The sequence below is a fragment of the Nycticebus coucang genome, chromosome 18 (genome assembly GCF_027406575.1).
Source record: "Nycticebus coucang isolate mNycCou1 chromosome 18, mNycCou1.pri, whole genome shotgun sequence".
NCBI lineage: Eukaryota > Metazoa > Chordata > Mammalia > Primates > Lorisidae > Nycticebus > Nycticebus coucang.
Window position 1 is genome coordinate 53,512,842 of NC_069797.1, and position 19,557 is coordinate 53,532,398.

General features: G+C 46.2%; 1 protein-coding gene across 9 annotated transcripts; it reads right to left on the reverse strand.

The window, feature by feature from the left end:
- Positions 1-6,018: 6,018 nt before the first annotated feature.
- Positions 6,019-19,549, reverse strand: SNX11 (sorting nexin 11). Of its 9 annotated transcripts, none has more exons than XM_053570623.1 (8): positions 19,364-19,424; positions 14,704-14,865; positions 14,225-14,279; positions 13,687-13,773; positions 13,306-13,406; positions 9,493-9,588; positions 9,035-9,247; positions 6,019-7,513 (listed from the first exon to the last, which is right to left on the reverse strand). In XM_053570623.1, the coding sequence occupies exons 3-8, from the start codon at positions 14,264-14,266 to the stop codon at positions 7,237-7,239; spliced, it is 816 nt and encodes a 271-aa protein (XP_053426598.1). In that variant the 5' UTR covers positions 14,267-14,279; positions 14,704-14,865; positions 19,364-19,424; the 3' UTR covers positions 6,019-7,236. The 9 variants fall into 9 exon arrangements, with proteins under 9 accessions (XP_053426598.1, XP_053426599.1, XP_053426596.1 ...); XM_053570624.1 differs by lacking the exon at positions 19,364-19,424 and adding an exon at positions 18,859-19,269; XM_053570621.1 differs by lacking the exon at positions 14,704-14,865 and having other exon boundaries at positions 19,364-19,549.
- Between the last annotated feature and the right edge of the window lie 8 nt (positions 19,550-19,557).

The following is a 19,557-nucleotide window of genomic DNA, read 5'->3' on the forward strand; positions in this document are numbered from 1 at the left end:
TCACGGGCCTGTCACTAACATATTCTACCTCTGGGAAAACACCTGGTGTCTGGAAATTTGAGATTATTTCTTCAATGTCTCCAAGTTTAGGGGAACAGAATGCCAGCCGTACTTCCCCCACAAGTTCTGACAACCAAAGATCTTCCTAGGTATTGCCAAATAGCTCCTGTGAATAAAGTCTCCCAAGGTTGAGAATCACTGTCTCAGAGCATTTGGGGTATGCTTAGGGCAAAACACAGAGAAACTGCCCTGCCTTTTAGAAGTTTGTGCTTTAGCCCCTGGATGGTAGGTGATAGAGATCACAGCTGAGTTGATAAGATAAAATATTTCAATGCCATGACTCTCAGGCTTTAAAAACCAGCAGGCCAGCCCGCTGTCTGTCCACCCATGCTGCTGCAGATTCCCACTACAAAAATGGTGAGTTGGAATAAGACCATACACGCTTGCTCGTTCACAGAGCTGCATTACAGTGAGTCTCTTGTGTCTCGAGATCTGTTTACTATCACTTGTTTTCCTTTTCTGTAGCAGAAATCTAAAAGGGGAGCACTGAAACCAAGTGAAATCCTATGTACCTCTTCAGAGCAAGAAACAGGGTCCTAGAAACACAACACAGACAACAACTGCAGCTGAAAAGAAGCTGAGCTTGCTCCCTCAGCATTGCACTGGGTGGGGCTGCGCACTGCACTTTGGGTGTGTTGACTGCAGTCCCCAGGCAGAAGTGGGGAGACTCAAGACAGATTGCCATCTCACGGCTGTGCTTTTCCTGCTCCTTCGTGTTAGTTTAGGGTAAGTTTTCTCATACAAAATTACTCCCAGGTGTTCTGTCAAGAACCAAAAAATAAATAAAAGAAAAACATAAACAACCAAAACCCACTGCCTTCTCAAGAGGACAAAACAGGATGAGGGATCTGGTGCCACCGTTCTTTGCCAGCATAGGCCAGACAGAAGGGCCATCACTGGCCCTGGTGCCAGCCAGAGCCCTGTGATGCTGCCTCCCATGGGCCCTGAATCTGAGGCACCTGGAAGGGTTATTAGCAGGATTGGAACTCATCCCTCTGCTGGGACTAGATCATAATTACAGTAATTTTCTAACAGAGCTCGGCAGTAGGACTGTTTAATCAGCATCTTACTCCCTTGTGCTCCCAGCCCTCATCACTCAAGGAGAGGAGTGGGATGGCTCTTAAAGAGACAGTGCCCGCCTTTCAGCGTTTTGAACAGATGTGTCCTAATTGGTAGAATATATCTAAATCTCATAGCTTATAGCAGGCAGGTTGCATTGCCTCCAACAAACTGCCTCAGGCTCTTGCTACTCTGGGCCTTCTGCTGAAGGACCAGTTCAGGCTGCTGGTAGGCCTAGCTTCCCACACCAGCACAGCCACTACGAGAAGGGACGCACAGGGCTGGAGCACTTATGGAAGGAGCCGAACAAGCTGGCCCTTTCTTAACTGATGGTATGAAAGAAAAAATGCTTGGCTGAAGGATGGGAAGGAGGGACTTAACAGCCATGCATGAAAAATAATTTTGGCTTGGGTGGAGCCTGTGGCTCAATGGAGTAGGGCACCGGCCCCATATGCCGGAGGTGGCAGGTTCAAACCCAGCGCCAGCCAAAAGCTGCAAAAAAAAGAACAAGAACAAAATGGGGTAGTGCCTGTGGCTTAGTCAGTAGGGCACCGGCCCCATATACTGAGGGTGGTGGGTTCAAACCCGACCCTGGCCAAAGTGCAACAAAAAAATAGCCGGGCGTTGTGGCAGGTGCCTGTAGTCCCAGGTACTGGGGAGGTTGAAAAAAAAAAAAAAAGAAGAAGAAAAATTATTTTGGCTGGCAGCTTCCCATAATCCAGGAGATTATAAAAGCATCTTGTGCTCCTGTCCTTCCAGGGGAAAAAACCTTAAAGGCTTTCCAGTAGTCTCTTGACTCTCACCCTCTAGCTTCACCACCTGCTTTTTTTTTTTTTTTTTGTAGAGACAGAGTCTCACTTTATCGCCCTCTGTAGAGTGCTGTGGCATCACACAGCTCACAGCAACTTCCAAATCCTTGGGCTTAGGCGATTCTCTTGACTCAGCCTCCCAAGTAGCTGGGACTACAGGCGCCCACCACAACGCCCGGCTACCCACCTCTCTGCTTATCATCTTGTGCCCCTTCCACGACCATGGAAGTACTCCTTTGCCATTTTTTTTTTCTCTTCCTTTGCTTGTAGAAGGAGACCATATCTCTCCTGAACCAAAAGAAAATAAAATTTTCACTCTGCTTACTGAAGCAGGAACTCTGTTTCCTGAGAAGTGTGGCTCTTGGTAACCTTTTGAGTTTAAGTTGTCTGTATCTATTCTATCTTGAGATTTGAGGTCTCCAGCTTTCCAGCTCCAAATCCATGGGTAGGGGGAAATGTTTCGCCCCTCCCCCCCACAAGTTCTCTAAGATGATCCTTAGACTGCCCCTACCACTCTGTTGGTAAGCCAAATGCACTCTTGTTCTTTTTTTTTTTTCTTTTGGCCAGGGCTGGGTTTGAACCTGCCACCTCCGGCATATGGGACCGGCACCCTACTCCTTGAGCCACAGGCGCCGCCCCACTCTTGTTCTTTGTAGAGGTCTCCAAAACAGTGCTTTAGAGAGCTGGGGCAGGAAGTAGATGAATGGTAAGAAAGGGTGGAGGCTTCAAAACTGAGTTGAGGGGCTGGGTGCGGTGGCTCACGCCTGTAATCCTAGCACTCTGGGAGGCAGAGGCAGGTGGATTGTTTGAGTTTAGGAGTTTGAAACCAGACTGAGCATCTCTCAAAAAAAATACCCCAGCATTGTGGCAGGCGCCTGTAATCCCAGCTACTCAGGAGGCTGAAATAAGAGAATTGCTTAAGCCCAAGAGTTTCAGGGTGCTGTGAGCTATGACACCATAGCTCTCAACCCCAGGGTGACTGAGTGAGACTTGTCTCAAAAAAAAAATAATAATAATAATAATAATAATGAAGTGGGTTGAGGGCTGAGTGTGGCTCATGCCCATCATCCTCGCATTCTGGGAGGCTGAGGTGAATGGACTGAGCTCAGGAGTTCGAGACCAGCCCAAGCAAGCTTCGAGAGTTCGAGACCAGCCCAAGTTCGAGACCAGCCCAAGTAAGACCTCATCTCAACTAAAAATAGAAAAATGAGCCAGCCATGGATTATAGCCAAGCGCTTGTAATCCCAACTACTTGGGAGGCTGAGGCAAGAGAATTTCTTAGCCCAAGAGACTGAAGTTGCTGTGAGCTATGATAATAGCATGGCACATAAGAATTGCTTGAGCCCAAGAGTTTGAGGTTGCTGTGAGATATGACACCATGGCACTCTACTGAGGGTGACAAAGTAAGACTCTGTCTCAAAAAAAAAACAAACAAAGGAAGTGCTATTTCACACTATAGTGTTTATCCACTTGGCTTTAGCTGCATCCCAGCTGGCTACATGCACATACATAAATCTACAAATGCTACTCCAGCCTCTGATTTAATGCTCCAGCAGCCTATAAGGCAGGCTGGGAGCGGTTCCATTCCCATTTCTACTCCCAACCCCTCCTCACATCCTTTGGACTTACTGTCCATCCCACACCTAGAGTGTTATTCATTCAGCAAGAGCTGAGGTGTACAATTTCACAAACACAGAGCTAACTTAATGCCCAGATCATTAAAAAGTCCTAACGACCTCTCAAGCAAAGCTACCAGAGACAGTAGGAGGTGCCTACCTACCTATCAGCAGTGTGGACCTAAGGCCTCAGTAGTCAGAAAACCAAGGACTGTGAATGAGCTCTGATTTCTAAGAAAAACTGTGAAAAGCCCTGCAGGGGGACTTTTTTCTTGAGCATAGTCAAGGGTTTATAATTTGATTTTTTTTTTTTTTTTTTTTTTTAGTTTTTGATTAAAAAAAAACAAAACTTGTCCTATAGAGCTTGGAAAGTATCTTTTACATGAATATACTCAATTGCCATCTAAAAACCAAGCTTTTTCAAAAGCCATACTCAGTTTCTTCAGCTAGAAAATGAGTAGAATACCAACCCTACCCTCCTCACTGGGCAGAGGTCAATTAAAATGATACATATGAAACTTACTATTTTTATGTTCCCCTTCCCCCCAAATACACACTTACTTCTACCAGATGAAACCTCCAGGAGCTTGGGATCAGTTATCCTGTGTAAAAAGGTATGAACACCATGGCACTCTACCCATGGCTTCAGCCATGTAAGAAGCCATCAGAAGAAAGGTGACTGAATCAGGCAACAGAATCTGACTCAAACCTAAATTCTAAACAAAATACTTTTGTTCTACAAAGTAGCTCAGTGGGCAACTCCACCCAGCTAGTTGTTTCATACAGAAGTCATCCAGCCATGATGGCTAAATTTGCACACACACAAAGGGACAGAGCAAAACATAAAAGGGGGCTATGCATGGTGGCTCTCATCTATAATCCTAGCACTCTTGAGAAGCAGAGGTGGGTGGATTGCTTGAGCTCAGGAATTCAAGACCACCCTGAGCAAAAGCAAGACTGCATCTCTACTAAAAAAAAAAAAATATATATATATATATATATATAAACACTAGCTGGGTGTTGTGGCAGGTACTACTTGTTACTCAGGAGGCTGAAGCAAGAGCATCACTGAACCCAGGAGTTTGCTCATAGCTATGAGCTATGACACCATAGCACTCTATCTACCCAGGGCCAAGACTCTCTCAAAAATAAATAAACAGGGCAGCGCCTGTGGCTCAGTGAGTGGGGCACTGGCCCCATATACTGAAGGTGGCGGGTTCAAACCTGGCCCCGGCCAAACCACAACAAAAAAATAGCTGGGTGTCGTGGCTAGTGCCTGTAGTCCCAGGTACTCAGGAGGCCTGAGGCAAGAGGCAAGAGAATCACCTAAGCCCAGGAGTTGGAGGTTGCTGTGAGCTGTGTGATGCCATGGCACTCTACCAAGGGCAATAAAGTGAGACTCTGTCTCTAAAAAAATAATATTAAAATAAATAAAGAGGGGGCATACAGCACTACCTGGATGGAGAAGAAAACCAGTCTTTGCTGTTTTCCTGGTAACTCAAGGCCCATATCATCAGGAAAGCTCTTCCTTTCTTAGGACATCTTCTTCCATGGCCTATACTCAACTCAGTGCAAGACTGATGGGAGATGGTGCCTGGCCTTAGATTAACTGAGGTGCTGTTGTCTGCACTGCTGCTAATGGATCATTAAGAAAGCTGGGAGTCAGAAAAATCACATCCATGTCTTTGAATGGCTCCTGCTGTCCCAGCAGCCTAGCCTGCTGGCAGAAATAGCTGCAAAGCACCAACTCCAGAAAGAAAAGGAGCAAACAGAAGAAGGCCAACCCAGCTTGCTGTTTTTTTGGCTGAGTAGGGAATTGACACAGACCACCTCCGGCTCTGTCTGGAAGTTTTGAGATCGGAGAGCTTCAGGCACAGCTGGGTTCACAGCTGCACCATTTGGAGCATTGGACTTATTAATATTCATGAGCCATCCTCACCAATCGGCAGAGCGGATGCCATTAGCTTAGCATCTGTCGGGTTTTTGTAAGGGTTGTGTATGGAGTTTTTTTCCCCTTTTAAATGAACTTCTTTTGACATTTTGGATTTGCCTCTGTAGGTTTTCTATCCTCGCCTTGCTCTCTGCAGCATTATATAAAGGAGAGACCCAAGGGAGGTGGGCAGGAAAGAGGAATGAATACCAGCCAGGGCTTTACATCTGCCTATTGACAAACTTTATTTCTCTTTCAGCACCTGGCACCTCAGACAGCCTGCGAAGATGGAAGCAGCATCAGGTAAATTATACCTAACAAGGTTCATGCCCAGAATTGTGAGAAGACCTGGATCCTGCTCTTTGGAATACAATCCTTGCTCCAGTGGTGAATTTGAGCTATACATACAATGCAGGAGAGCCACTGCAGTTCTGAACCATTATTTCCACGCTGATAAATTCATGATTTATGAAACTAACTACTACCAGTTCTCACTCCCTCCTTCTCGGCTACAGCTTGTTAGACACAAATTGCAACAACAGTCTTAAATACTTGCATTTTATTTCAGGCCATCGCCCCTCAACTCTGAACTAAATGCCATGACAGTCCCACAGCATAGGCTCGTAGTAAAACAGCCCACAGACAGGGTGGAATGGTCACAGAAGGGAGGAGTGGGTGCGAGGGAAAGAACCACACACACAATCCTTAGAGCAGAGCAATGCAGAATGCCTGCAGCACTGGGCTCCTACCAGGTCTGGCTCTCAGTGGAGAGGAATGATGGCAGCAGGAGGGCAGAATGCCTCATTGTCTGAAGGAGGGCGTGTTGTTCCTCATCTCCATCCCCAGAGCCCTCTCTTCCAGGCAGAAACAAAGCCCTTGTGCCCCACTGAACTGAACAAACGGCCTCCTCGCAACACAGCAGAGGGACAACACAGCCAGCTGAAGCCTTGGGGGCAGGGAGCTGTTACTAAAGGAGAAGAAAAGGATTCAAAAGAAAGGAACCCACTCTAAGCCTGCAAAAAGATAGCCATGTCTCTGCTTTATAACTAGAAGAGACAGTGTAAGCCCCAGACAGCCTTTCCCAAAACAAAGGCCCCTGAGCTGTTTCCTGTCCCTCTGGCTGTGGCCAACCACTTCCCTCCAGGCTTCCATTCAGCCTGGCTAAGGTCTTGGAATAGGCCAGAAACTCTAGCAGCAGAAGTCCCAGGACCAGCTCCATTTAGTGGTATTAGTGGAAGAAGAAAGCAAGGAAGTAGCAGAGTAAATATTCACTGCCCTGTCCATGCAAGGAGGTAGGCAAGAGGCCAAAAACAAAATGCTTCAGGGCCTACAGCAAAAACAGAAGCCAGCCAAAATGGGAGTACACCTGCATAAACATTCCTATTGGGACAATATTCAATATAGCAGGTTAGAATCTGTCACTTACAGGTCCCCCAAACCAGTCACCTAAGGAGGTGTTCCCAAGCCTATAACCAAACATATGAAGAAACTCAGTTCCTAGGAGAGTAAACAAGGGTTTCTGTTCAAAATCAACAGCTCTTGGGCGTTATGCTTAACTAAGAAACATCTGCACAGTGTTTATTCTTCTGGAGGAGGCAGGAGGGGCTGTCATGAATGACCTATGAGCAGCCAACCTGAGCAGAAGTGACTGTAAATAGCCCAGTCTCCCCCTAAACGGGCCCTGTGTTCAATCCCACCTAAGTCTCCTGGCCTGGTTCTTCTCTGTTTCCTTCAGAACAAAACCCAGAATTCAGACCAGCATTCACTTCTCCAAAACTGTTTCTAACTGGCCAGGGTCCAAAGGCACAGCATGGTCCCTTCCTGTGGCCCTCCTCACGGACGGAGGAGTAGAGCTTCCCTCATCAAGTCTTGCAAAATCACAGCATGATGGTAATGAGAGGGATGGAAGAGTAGAACTTTCCAAGGAAGGAACCTCAGAGTCAACAACTGGAGCCCACACTTCTAAATGGTCTTTTTCTTCATTGGGTGGTGGTGAGGGAGAGCTCCTCCTCCTTCCTCCTCTTGGAAGAAAGCAACAACTAGGAAAAGGGAAAAGAAGGGCATTAACAGAGAGAAAAAAAAAATGAATAAACTCAAGCAAATAAAATAAACAAAATGAGTAGGAATAAACAAAATGATTTGCTCAGGCTAGCTCACAGCAACCTCAAACTCCAAGATCCAAGCAGTCTTCCTGCCTCAGCCTTCTAAGTAGCTGGGACTCCAGACACTTGTCACAAAGCCTGACTAATTTTTCCATTTTTTCACTAAAGAGAGGGGTCTCATTCTTGCTCAGGTTGATCTCAAACTCCTGACCTCAAGTGATCCTCCTGCCATGGCCTCCCAGAGTGCTAGGATTATAGGTGTGAGCCACTGTGCCCAACCAACAAGCTGTTTTTATATATCCATACAAATGGAATATCCTTTGGCTATAAAAAGAGATGAAGGACCAGGTGCAGTGGCTCATACCTGGAATCCTAGCACTCTGGGAGGCCAAAGTGGGAGGATCTCTTGAGCTCAGAAGTTCGAGACTAGCCTGAAGAAGAGTGAGAGCGTGTCTCTACCAAAAATAGAAAAAATTCGGCTTGGCGCCCATGACGTAGGGCACTGGCCACACACACTGGGACTGGTGGGCTGTAATCTGGCCTGGGCCTGCTAACCAACAATGACAACAAGAATAAAAATAGCCGGACATTAGGCAGGCACCTGTAGTCCCAGCTATTTGGGAGGCTGAGGCAAGAGATCACTTAAGCCCAAGAGTTTGAGGTTGCTGTGAGCTATGATGCCACAGCACTCTACCAAGGGCAACATAGTGAGGCTCTGTCTCTAAATAAATAAATGAATAAATAAATAAATAGAAAAAATTAGCTGGGCATGGTGGCATGTGCCTGTAGTCTCAGCTACTGGGAAGGCTGAGGCAGGAGGATTACTTGAACCTAGGAGTTTGAGGTTACAGTGAACTATGATGATACCAGGGAACTCTAGCTGGGTAACAGAGCTAGACTGTCTCAGGAAAAAACAAAAAGATAAAACATTTCCCTTGGCCAGGCATGGTGACTCATGCCTGTAATCCTAGCACTCTGGGAAGCCAAAGTGGGTGGATTGCTTGAGCTCATGAGTTCAAGACCAGCCTGGGAGACCCTTAGCTGGTCTCCCATCTCTACTAGAAATAGAAAAATTATCATGGGTTGTGGTAGGCACCTGTACTCTCAGCTACTCAGGAGGCTGAGGCGAGAGGATTGCTCGAGCCCAGGAATTTGAGGTTGCTGTGAGCTATGGTGCCATGGCACTCTACCCTGGGGCAACTGAGTGAGACTCAAAAAAACAAAACAAAAACAAAAAACACTGCCCTTCTCTCTTCTGAAGTTTCAATGGGAGCCCTGCTACCCAGTGGTAGAGTAACACAGACTCACCTGGAATAGAGAACCATATACACAGAGAACAAGGCCTTTCTGAGAATTACCAATGCTGTGACATTACTTTCCTTAACAAAATAGAGACCCCACTGGCCCAGGTTACAGCAATCCTAGCCCCTGGTATCTCAAAAAGAGTGTTTCAGTTACCTCTTAGGCTGGTCTCCTTTAGCCAGGTGAGAAGAGTTCTGCCTCTCTTCCTGGGCCCAGCCGCAGTTTGACATAGCATAATGAAGAATGGCATCAGAAACAGTCACGGAGCTTCGGCCCTGGACACAGGCTTCTATCTCAGGCACCGAGAGCTGGCTTTGCAAGAAGAGATGCAACTGGCTGTCTGATAGGAGAACCACGCTTTGCAGGACCCTGGGACAAACATAGGTAGCACAATACAGAGAACCACCCTGAGAAGCTGCTTTTCATCCTTGTCCTCTAAAGGACTTCTGACTTGAAGGAGCACTGAAGGCATGAGGATGCAAGAAAGGCACCTACCAAAAGAAAAAAAAAGACACCCCACAAATGTGCCCCCCTGAGCAGGAAGATGCCTGGCACTGTCCTCTGCCCTTGTCTTTGCCCCCAGTGGCCAGTGCTAGCCTGGCATGTCCACTCACTTTTCAAGGAAGTGCTGCAGACCTTGTCGTCGCTTCTCAATGAACTCATCTGAGCTGCCAAAGAAGGTTGACTTCCCAGGAAGTTCAGGTACAGGCCTAAGGAGTCACATAATGTAACACCCAAGATATGTGTCATATCTAATACAGTCATTCTAGCCCCTGGTCAAAAAAATCCCCTGAAAAGAGGTCCAATCGATACAATTAGCTTTTAATAGGGGTGGGCTAACATTGACTAATGGGATGTAATGTATGAGATACTGTGTTAACTGTTTTACAAACATTTCACTTAATCTTCCCAAAAACCCCATGGGAAGATATCAGTGTCTCCATTTTAGATCAGAGGTTAAGTAAATTTCCTCACATAGCTAGTAGGCAGCAAAGCTAGTATCTGAATCAAGTTTATGACTCCAAAACCCATGATGATATACTATGTTATTTATGAACCCCACTCCTAACATCAATTCTTTTTTTTTTTGAGACACAGCCTCACTTTGTCACCCTTGGTAGAGTGCAATGGTGTCATAGCTCACAGCAACCTCAAACTCTTGGGCTCAAGTGATTCTCTTGCCTCAGCCTCCCAAGTAGACTACAGGTATCCACCCCAACACTTGGCTATTTTTAGAGATGAGTTCTCCATCTGTTCAGGCTGGTCTCAAACCTATGAGCTCAGGTAATTCACCCACCTCAGCCTCCGGGAGTATCAGTTGGCCCAAGGGTTTAAGGCTGTAGTCCATGATAATCACACCTGTGAAGAGCCCCTGAACTCCAGTCTGGACAACAAAGTGGGACCTTGTCTTTATTTTTATATATTGATTGATTGATTTTGAAACAGAGTCTCACTATGTTGCCCTTGATAGAGTGCCATGGCATCACAGCTCACAGAAACCTCAAACTCTTGGGATCAACAGATTATCCTGCCTCAGCCTCCCTTGTAGCTAGAACTTACAGGCTCTTGCCACAACGCCCAGCTCTTTTGTTTGTTTAGCAGGCTCAGGCCAGGTTCAAACCCACCAGCTCCAGCACATGTGGCCGGCGCCCTAACTACTGAGCTATGGGTGCCGAGCCATGACCCTCTCTAAAAAAAAAAAAAAAAAAAAAGATGCCGGCTTGGCTCCTATAGCTCAGCGGCTAGAGCGCCAGCCCCATACACCAGAGCTGGTGGGTTCAAACCCAGCCCGGGCCTGCCAAACAATGATGACAACTACAACCAAAAAATAACCGGGTGCCTATAGTCCCAGCTACTTGGGAGGCTGAGGCAAGAGAATCGCTAGAGCCCAGAGTTGGAGGTTGCTGTGAGCTGTGATGCCAAAGCACTCTACCCAGGGCAACAGCTTGAGGCTCTGTCTCACAAAAAAAAAAGATGCCTTGCTGCAGCGGAACCACCTTCAACAAATTCTGAGCATGTGACTGGGGACTAGAAGCTGGTCTTTATTTAGGCCAGATGAGGTGGCCCACACCTATAATCCTAGGCATCTCACTATGTTGCCCTTGGTAGAGTGCTGTGGCATAACAGCTCACAGCAACCTCAAACTCTTAGGCTTAAGTGATTCTCTTGCCTCAGCCTCTGGAGCAGCTGGGACTAGAGGCACTCGACACAAGGCCCAGCTATTTTTTGATTGCAGTGTCATTGTTGTTTAGCAGGCCTGGGTTGGGCTCAAACCTGCCAGTTCGGTGTATGTGGCCAGTACCCCACTCACTGAGCTACGGGCACCAAGACTAGTACTTTTTTTTGGAGACAGTTTACTGTCACCTAGACTAGAGTGCCATGGTCTCAATAAGCGATCCTCCTGTCTCAGCCTCCCAAGTAACTGGGACTACAAACATGAGATACCATGCCTGGCTAATTTTTCTATTTTTAGTAAAGACAGAGTAGAGCTTTGCCCAGGCTGGTCTTAAACCCCTGAGCTCAGGAATCCTCCCACCTCAGCTTCTCAGAGCGCTAGGATTATAGGTGTAAGCTACCACAGCACATTTTTAAAGAACAACAGGCCAGGATGGAGGATGCAGAATCTGCCAGAGAAACTGAGGGATTTCACCTGGCTTATGAGGGTCTGCACCATGACAATAACCTCACCAGGCTCCCAGGTTAACTAACTGGATTGTTCACTCTAAGGGCCACCTATCAACACTAGAGCATTCAGTGACTATGCTCTGAGCAGGATCATTGGTCTCATTCTCTCTACCTCTAGGACTTATTTGGAGGCTATGGGTGAGCAGTGAATAATAACTGTCTCTCCCGGGTGGCGCCTGTGGCTCAGTGAGTAGGGCGTCGGCCCCATATGCCGAGGGTGGTGGGTTCAAACCCAGCCCCAGCCAAACTGCAACAAAAAAATAGCCAGGCGTTGTGGCGGGCGCCTGTAGTCCCAGCTGCTTGGGAGGCTGAGGCAAGAGAATCGCGTAAGCCCAAGAGTTAGAGGTTGCTGTGAGCCGTGTGACGCCACGGCACTCTACCCAAGGGCGGTACAGTGAGACTCTGTCTCTACAAAAAAAAAAAAAAAAAAAAAAAAAAAAAACACTGTTTCTCCCAAGGCTCTTGTATGTCTCAGAAAAAGGAGCTCTGCACTAAAAGAAATAAAAAATCATGATTTTTACAATTTTCCTGTCAAGTAGACAGAAACACTACCTGTCAAATAAGTTCAGAAGCTTAAAATTTTCTGATAACCAATGATAAACACATTTAAAATGCTAGCAATGTATGTGTCAAGCCCTAGACCAATATGCATATAAAAAAGAAAAATATTTTTGATGTTTGTATGGTTTTGTTAGGTCCAAAAATCAGAAATGAGCACTTTACTTTTCTCAGTGATTTAAAAACATGATTTAAGAATGTATTTCCCTAGCCGGGTGTTGTGGCGGGCGCCTGTAGTCCCAGCTGCTTGGAAGGCTGAGGTAAGAGAATCAGGTAAGCCCAAGAGTTAGAGGTTGCTGTGAGCCGTGTGATGTCACAGCACTCTATCCAAGGGCAGTACAGTGAGACTCTGTCTCTACAAAAAAAAAAAAAAAAAGCAAGAATGTATTTCCCCAGGGGCAGTGCCTGTGGCTCAGTTGGTGGGGTGCTGGCCCCATATACCAAGGGTGGTGGGTTCAGACCCAGTTCCAGCCAAACTGCAACAAAAAGACAGCTAGGCCTTGTGGCGGGCGCCTATAGTCCCAGCTACTAGGGAGGCTAAGGCAAGAGAATCACCTAAGCCCAGGAGTTGGAGGTTGCTGTGAGCTGTGACATCACAGCACTCTACTGAGGGCAATAAAGTGAGACTCTATCTCTTAAAAAAAAAAAAAAAAAAAGAATGTATTTCCTGGGTGGCACCTGTGGTTCACTGAGTAGGGCGCCAGCCCATATACCAAGGGTGGCAGGTTCGAACCCAGCCCCGGCCAAACTGCAACCAAAAATAGCCAGGCGTTGTGGCAGGCGCCTGTAGTCCCAGTTACTTGGGAGGCTGAGGCAGGAGAATCACCTAAGCCCAGGAGTTGGAGGTTGCTACGAGCTGTGATGCCACAGCACTCTACCAAGGGCGATAAAGTGAGACTCTGTCTCAAAAAAAAAAGAAAAAAATGTATTTCCCCAGGTACTTCGGAGGCTGAGGCAAGAGAATTGTTTAAGGCCAAGAGTTTGAGGTTATTGTAAGCTGTAATGCCACGACACTCTATCAAAGGTGACCTAGTGAGACTCTGTTTCAACAGAAAAAGAATGTGTTTCCCAACTCTCTCAGTGCCTGGCACATTGCAAATTCTCTTCATTATCAACTCCAGTTCTCAAGTAAGTGCCTAGAAAGCCAACCTCGGACTCTGAGAAGGAAGCAAGAGCAAACTCACACCAAACCAGCATTTCTCTGTAGCTGCTTTCTCAGCCACACGAACTCACGGTAGCGACGCCGAACACAGGAAGTCTTGGCAGTAAAGGCCTTACTGTTTGTCTATAAGAGAAAATACATGAAAAGGCTCTAGTGCAAAAAAAGATCAAGTTCACATGAGCTCCCTCTCATCACTCTCCTGATCAGGACCCCCAACCAGAGCAAGGTGCTACCAGGCACCCTGAAAGCAACTCACAAGCATCCCTGAAGCTCTCTTTCCTCTCCTCCCTCCTTTTCTTCTAAGTCTTCTGTCTTAGCAAAACCCCACAAAGAGGTTCCACCTCAACATAAGCCCTCAGCCCTGGGGGGTGTTGACCCAAATACAGAAGCCTGGTGCACTCACATGAAGGAATATTTTATAATCCACATAAGAATTCCAGGAGCCCTCATTCTGCACTCGGGGGTCCTGAACACGCACTGTGATCACCTCCTATAAGTAAGAAATGCTCCTTCAGCTTCAGCTTAGCCACACACAAGGCAGCTTTGACAATATAGGTTGCCCAGTTTTTCCACCCAGCACCAACTTTCATATCATTTGTCCATTCATTCAATTCAACAAGTATTTATTGAGCTTGCACTATGTTAGGCACTGTTCTAGGCACTAAGAACATGGGGATTAAGCATGAAAGAGACAAAAATCCTTGCCCTCTTGAAGCTTACACTCCAACATAATCTAACCAATGGAAAAGTTAGTTAAAATGGAACCTCATTTCCTAGGAATGTGTCTGCTATCATTTCCTTCTCTTGGCTTTAAGTATTACTCAAGGTATTGCTGTAGGAAGAACAACATTGAGTAATGATTTGCATCTCTATGTCCACCCTCTTCATAAATCCCCATCTTCAGCTTTTACCTACCCATTCCCTGAATACCACACTCTTACCTCCTGTTCTTGGTTCTCCGACATCCTACACCAAAAGCCCATTGGAAGAAAACATCTGGTGAGGGACAAAGGACATGGTAAAAATTATGGTTAGTATGCCCCTATTCTTATCACTCATTACCAGGGCAAAACCCTGAAAGTTTTTGTTAGAATCCCCTGGGGAAACCCAGGCAACTTTTATTGTTCTTGAGTAAAATTTAAGAGGAAGGAAAAAAGATCCCAGCTGAGCACAGTGGCTTATGCCTGTAATCCTAGCACTCGGCGGGAGGCTAAGGTGGATGGATTGCCTGAGCTCACAAGTTTGAGACCAGCCTGAGCTAGAGCAAGACCTTTTCTCTAAAACAAAATCGCCATTCAAAACGTGGAAACAACCTAAATGCCCACCAACCCAGGAATGGATTAACAAGCTGTGGTATATGTATATCATGGAAATACATTAGGCCATTAAAAGATGGAGATTTTATATCTTTTGTATTAACCTGGATGGAGGTGGAACACATTCTTCTTAGTAAAGCATCACAAGAATGGAGAAGCAAGAATCCAGTATACTCAGGCTGGGCTTGATGGCTCATTCCTGTAATCTTAGCATTCTAAGAGGCCGAGGTGGGTGGATTGCTTGAGCTCACAAGTTCAAGAGCAGCCTGAGCAAAAAGAGAGACCATCTTGGGCGGCGCCTGTGGCTCAGTCGGTAAGGCACCGGCCCCATATACCAAGGGTGGTGGGTTCAAACCCGGCCCCGGCCAAACTGCAACCAAAAAATAGCCAGGCGTTGTGGTGGGCGCCTGTAGTCCCAGCTACTCGGGAGGCTGAGGCAAGAGAATCGCTTAAGCCCAGGAGTTGGAGGTTGCTGTGAGCTGTGTGAGGCCACGGCACTCTACCGAGGGCCATAAAGTGAGACTCTGTCTCTACAAAAAAAAAAAAAGAGAGAGACCATCTCTACTAAAAATAGAAAAACTGAGGCAAAAGGATTGCTTGAGCCCAAGAGTTGGAGGTTGCTGTGAGCTATGACACCATAGCACTCTACCCAGGGTGACAGCTTGAGACTGTCTTAAAAAAAGAAAAAAAAAAAAAAAAAGAATCCAGTGTATTCAATTCTAATATGAAGGCAATAGATGAGCTAATACCAGGGGTGGAGTAAGGGAATGAGGTAAAGGGGAGAGTGGAGAAAGAAGGAGTTGGGGGACACGGTGTATGGCTCACCTCTTGGGGGTGGGACACAAGTATAAGAGAGACTTAAAACAATTTTTTTAAAAATAGGCTCAGTGCCCATAGGTCAGTGCTTAGGGCACTGTTTGAACCCAGGGCTGGTGAGTTCAAACCTGGCCCAGGCCTGCTAAACAATGACAACTACAACAAAAAAAATAGCTGGGCGCAGTGGTGGGCACCTGCAGTCCCATCTACTTGGGAGGCTAAGGCAAGAGAATTGCTCGAGCCCAAGAGTTTGAGGTCTCTGTGAGCTGTTGCGCCACAGCACTCTACAAAGGGTGACACAGTAGGGAAACTCTCTCTCAAAAAAAAAAATTTAAAACTTGCCGGGTGTTGTGGCAGGTACCAGTAGTCCCAGCTACTTGGGAGGCTAAGACAAGAGAATCTCGTAAGCCCAAGAGTTTGAGGTTGCTATGACCCCACAGCACTCTACCTAGAGCAACAAAGCGAAACTCTGTTTCAAAAAAAAAGAAGAGCAGACTGAGCAATAATAGCGAGACCCTGACTTTACTATAAATAAAGAAAATTAGCCAAGTATACTGGTATGTGTTTGTGTCCCAGCTATCTGGAAGGCTGAGGCAGGAGGAGAGTTTGAGCCCAGGAGTTCCAGGCTGCAGTGAGGTATGATCATGTCACTGCACTCTAGTCTGAATGACAGAGTGAGACCCCCACATTAACTCAGTGCCAAGCTAAAAGCCCTGGAGGATTTACCTCTCTTCTCAGACCACTACCAGGACACTCAACTAAACCATCTCTACCCAAAGCATATTGGGGTCTACAGAGAGTTTTTCTCAGGAAGCCAAAACAGGCAGGTTCAGTTGTAAAGCTTTTGACTTGAGGACTGCAACCACAGCAGTGTCTCGTCTGACAGGTGCTCAGAATCACAGCTATGAAAGAGAGCTTATGAAAGAGAGCTTAACAGTGCCCCCTCCCGGCTGTTTAGAGGTAACCAAGTCCCTACAAACACCAATGCTCCAGCATCTGTCTTGCTAACAACCAGCCATCTCCCAACAGGTGAATCACAGAGCTGGAGCACACTGGGGAGCACCTAAGTGAGTAGTCCAACTAGGACTTCCCCTTATCCAATCCATTCTTTGGAACCTGAGCCAATAGTTCTAATCATTTCCTCTCTCGACATGCCACTCAGTTTATACCTCTAACCAAGCACCCTACAGCTGCACCGGTCATCTCATGACATATTCTGCTCCTTTGTAAAGATTCATTAAAGCCTCAGCCCCTGATTTCCCCCAGTGTGGCAGTTTACATGTATAGCAACATCACCCACTCCAACAAGGGGACCATGAAGGCTGCAGCACAGGGTTACTCAAGTCCAAAGGGGCCCATGATGTCACCTTCCGTTAAAATACAGCACTAATCTTGTTACTTCTCGAACTACCCCAACAGCATCCACCCTGGCTGCCGCCTCCACCCTTCTCCTCTCTTAAGAGCAAAACAATAAGGTTTAATTTCCCTTTCCAATTTACCTTGAAATGAAAACTGACTTCAGCCAATATGTACTGCCAACAAATGATCCAGGCTGGCTCCTGGGAAAACAAGACTATTGCTAAGCTCTCGTTCTCCTCCCTGCCATGCCTATTCACATACCCACTCATTTTTACAGTCCCACAATTAATTTTAAACACATTCTCTTATTAGTTCTGCCTTACCATTAGGAGAGTGTGTAATGAGTTTCCTTCTATTTTATGTTTTGCTAACACAAGGCTAATGTTTCAAAAGAAGGGGAACTCATTTACACAATGAAATTAGCAGAGCAAACAGCTTTTCCAATTCTTTCCAATATACCAGAAGGTCTCTCCACAGACAGACACTGCATGCAGAAACAAAGCTGTATGGTCTATGACAAAATTGGGTCATACTATTGAGCAAACCCAAAGTTTTTTGATTTCAATACCATCTTAAATAGTATTCTTGCTGACAATCTTATTTTTCATCTGACGCAGTCACCACCTCCAAAGGGTCCAGAACTGAAAGGTAGAAAATTCCAATTCCATAATAACCCAAGTATAATATTCCAGGTGTAAGGAGTCAAATAGCTGTGACCAAAAAGACCAGAATTTGCTAAGATTAACCTCGGATTTAAAAAAATTTTCTCTTCTCTTTTCAGGCATTTGGTAAATTGCCAGCGCAAAACAGAGTTAAATAGTCTAAAGTCTCTTGCTGCAAAAGTAACAATAGGAAAGACGATGACAAGGAAATCATGGTCATCCATATTCAGTGGAGCTCACACATCTCCTCCAGAGCCTTGAAAGGTTTGCCAAATTCAGGACCATAATATACTAATTAAATGATCATCATACCCTTGATCTCAACAAGAGTTTTCATAGGGCCCTGCACTACCTCCATGAGGAAATTTTTCTTTGGGATGAATACCACTTAAAAACTAACATCCATAAACTACTGGGGCCTAAAAAAATCAAAGAAGGCCCCCAATATGCTATATACTTAAATCTAAGTTTAAAGGACACGGGACAGTAAGAAAGTTTCAGTTGTAACTTTCCACAAAAACAATGTAATACAATAACCTACATTCTAGGTATTAATTTCAAGCAACCACTATTTTCCATCAGCTTCCTCCACACAATTACCAGTCCTCAGAAGAAAATGAAGCTCAGTTTGGCCTTTGGATGAGAAGTGGGAAGTTCTTTAGTGCTATGATCTGAGAGTTGGGTCCCTGTGTCATGTAAATAAAAACAGAATCAGTGACTAGCTACTTACTCAGCGCTAACTACATTCCCTGGGCCCTTTCAATCACATCTTAAGTTTACTTTCTCCACCTGTACCAACACGAACAGCTCTGCTGAGAACACGGATTCATTGTAAAGCTTTCCAATGTCTTAAGGTAGCAATTCAAGGCTTCAGTCTCACCATTTTCTTTCCCATTTAAACTACTTCAAGAGACAAGTTAAAAAATAAATGGCGTGAGGGCGGCGCCTGTGGCTCAGTGGGTAAGGCGCCGGCCCCATATACCGAGAGTGGCAGGTTCAAACCCGGCCCCGGCTGAACTGCAAACCAAAAAATAGCTGGGCGTTGTGGCGGGCGCCTGTAGTCCCGCTACTCAGGAGGCTGAGGCAAGAGAATCGCTTCAGTCCAGGAGTTGGAGATTGCTGTGAGCTGTGTGATGCCATGGCACTCTACTGAGGGCGATAAAGTGAGACTCTGTCTCTACAAAAAATAAATAAATCGCGTGAAAAAGCAAAGTTAGCCAAGATTCCAGCCTTCTTTTTTTTTCTGGTTTTTTTTTTTTTTTTGGCCAGGGCTGGGTTTGAACCCGCCACCTCCGGCATATGAGACCAGCGCCCTCCCTACTCCTTGAGCCACAGGCGCCACCCAAATCAATCCTTCTTAATCGTTCTTAAGACCTTGATGCCAAATGGTAACTCAAAACGCCCTTCTTCCTAAATACTCACCAGTACTAAAGAAGTTTCTCTGACCAAACTCTGGGTGATCGCAGCCAGTTATATTCCTCCTTTTCGTCTATTACCTGCTCCTTCTTCCACTTGGAAGATAAGTAACAAAAGTGACCATATCTAGTGCAAGTCTCCTTTGCAGGGCAAAATACCTGCCAGTGCCCCCATTCCCAACCATTTGAAATAAGATCCACCAATTTTTACTACGGCCACTCCCCCTCCATTCTTAACGAACTAGTGACAAAAGGGTCATAGGCTCCAACTTTCTCGGTTAAGCTTGGAGAGTAGGAAAGGAAGACACCTTATACTTTGAAAAGCGAACAGAAAAGTAGGTTTCCTTTTTTGGATCCCGAAACCTCCTCCTTATCCTGGATGGTGAGACAGACCTTTCCCTAGGATGGAAAGCGAGGCCACCTACCCCAATAACCACTACTGACGCTTAAGCCAGTTCCCTCTCAACTGAGAGCAGCACTCACACCCCAGGGCCCCGCCCACACCCCCTCACCTGAGAGCACCACCAGCTCCCCACAGCGACACCACCCGCGCCCCACCATATAGCCAGAATCACAGCTTCTCCTTCCGGGTGAGTCGCCGTGTCCCGGTGCATGACGGGAGATACTCTCGACACGCAAATCCTGGGTGCCCCTGACGCCCCGCCCCTAAAAGTCCGACCTCTTGGTGGCGATTCCCAACCTCCTT